At 58.1% G+C, this 1,420-nt stretch overlaps 1 protein-coding gene across 1 annotated transcript in view; it reads right to left on the minus strand.

Moving 5' to 3' along the window:
• Positions 1-694: 694 nt before the first annotated feature.
• Positions 695-1,420, minus strand: part of SNX20 (sorting nexin 20) — an 8,000-nt gene continuing 7,274 nt past the window's right edge. The window contains exon 4 of the mRNA XM_012806803.1: positions 695-1,360. Within this exon, the coding sequence (XP_012662257.1) occupies positions 695-1,360 (666 nt within the window). The remainder of the gene's footprint in view (positions 1,361-1,420) is intronic.

Below are 1,420 nucleotides of genomic sequence, written 5' to 3' on the forward strand. Positions count from 1 at the left end.
CAAGTAGCTGGGACCACAGGCGCCTGCCACAACGCCCGGCCATTTTTTGGTTGCAGCCGTCATTGTTGTTTGGCGGGTCCGGGCTGGGGATTCAAACCCACCACCTTAGGTGTACGTGGCTGGCGCCTTAGCCGGTTGAGCTATAGGCACCGAGCCGGAGAGGCTGTTCTTTAGGGGCACAGGTGAATTTTTATTTTGTTGCATTGGGTCTACGTGCTACTGAGGACGAGCTAGACTGTCGGGTTAATATTCAGAAAATGAGTGGAAATATTTGTAAGCCATGTTGCAACAGGAGGAATGGAGAGAAAGACTCGGCACAGCTGGAGCGAACTTTCTGCAGAGTAGTGGATTCAGCTTTGTCTTTCGTGCGCAACCTCTCCTCCAGCTTAGCACAAAGACGCTGGTGAGGTCCACGTTCCTCTCCAATGTCTGGCAGCCGTGTTTGTGGTTTCATGATGAAGTGGCCCTGGTATCAAGGGGGACAGACAGAGAGGTGGAGTCTTCCCGAGAGTCCCAGGAGCACCTCTGTTCAATACAGACAGGAAACAGAAGGCCAGAGGAGGGGTTTGTCCAAAGTCACCTTGTGACTTAGAGCCCCCACTGGCTTTGCCCATTGGAAATGAACCCAGAAAGATCACTGAGTAATCGTGACCCCAAATGTGAAGCTTCCCTGCAAAGGCAGCAGGCAGGCTCGTCACAGATACTCGCGGACGGCCAGCTCCTTCAGGGAGAAGCCCCGGGAGGTGGGCCTCCGCAGCTGGCTCTCTTCCAGCTTCTCCTGCAGAGACACGAAGTCCCTGCCCAGCACGTAGGCCAGGCGGACCATGGCGTCCAGCAAGGGCGTGTAGTAGCGGTGGCCCTCCCGGGCCTGCAGGAGCTGCAGGGCGCTCTCGCCAACAGCGAAGGCCTCCTCGGGGCGCTCCAGGTCGCGGTGACACACCAGCATGGCGCAGAGGGCTGGGACCACCGCCGTGGGGCAGTGTGTGGTCAGCTTCTCCTGCAGGGGCACCACGCGCATCAGGATGTCCAGGGCCCTGGCGTACTGGCCAGCCCGCAGGCAGCCGAAGGCCTCTCTGAGCTCGGGCCGCGTGAGGAAGTCCACGAACTCGCGGGAGCGGCGCACGCAGCGGATGGCGTAGAGCGCGCCCAGGTACTCCTTGAGGGCCAGCTTGCGCTCACAGATCATCTCCTCCGTGAAGTTCCCCATCAGGTGCTTCCTGGGGAAGACCACGTCTTCAATCTCTTCCTTGAAACTCTTGAGGAGGGCTTTCTGCAGCTTCTCGAAGTCGGAATAGCGTCGTTCCAGGACAGCCTTGTTGCTGTCAAAGCTCCCTGTCTGGATGACAATGACTTGGTAGATCTAGAAATGAGCAAGGAGAGCCTTTGACTACGCCTTGACCCTGGGTTTTCACCCAGCAAG

The sequence above is a fragment of the Otolemur garnettii genome, unplaced genomic scaffold (genome assembly GCF_000181295.1).
Source record: "Otolemur garnettii isolate 467f Iridium unplaced genomic scaffold, OtoGar3 scaffold00058, whole genome shotgun sequence".
Classification (NCBI taxonomy): domain Eukaryota; kingdom Metazoa; phylum Chordata; class Mammalia; order Primates; family Galagidae; genus Otolemur; species Otolemur garnettii.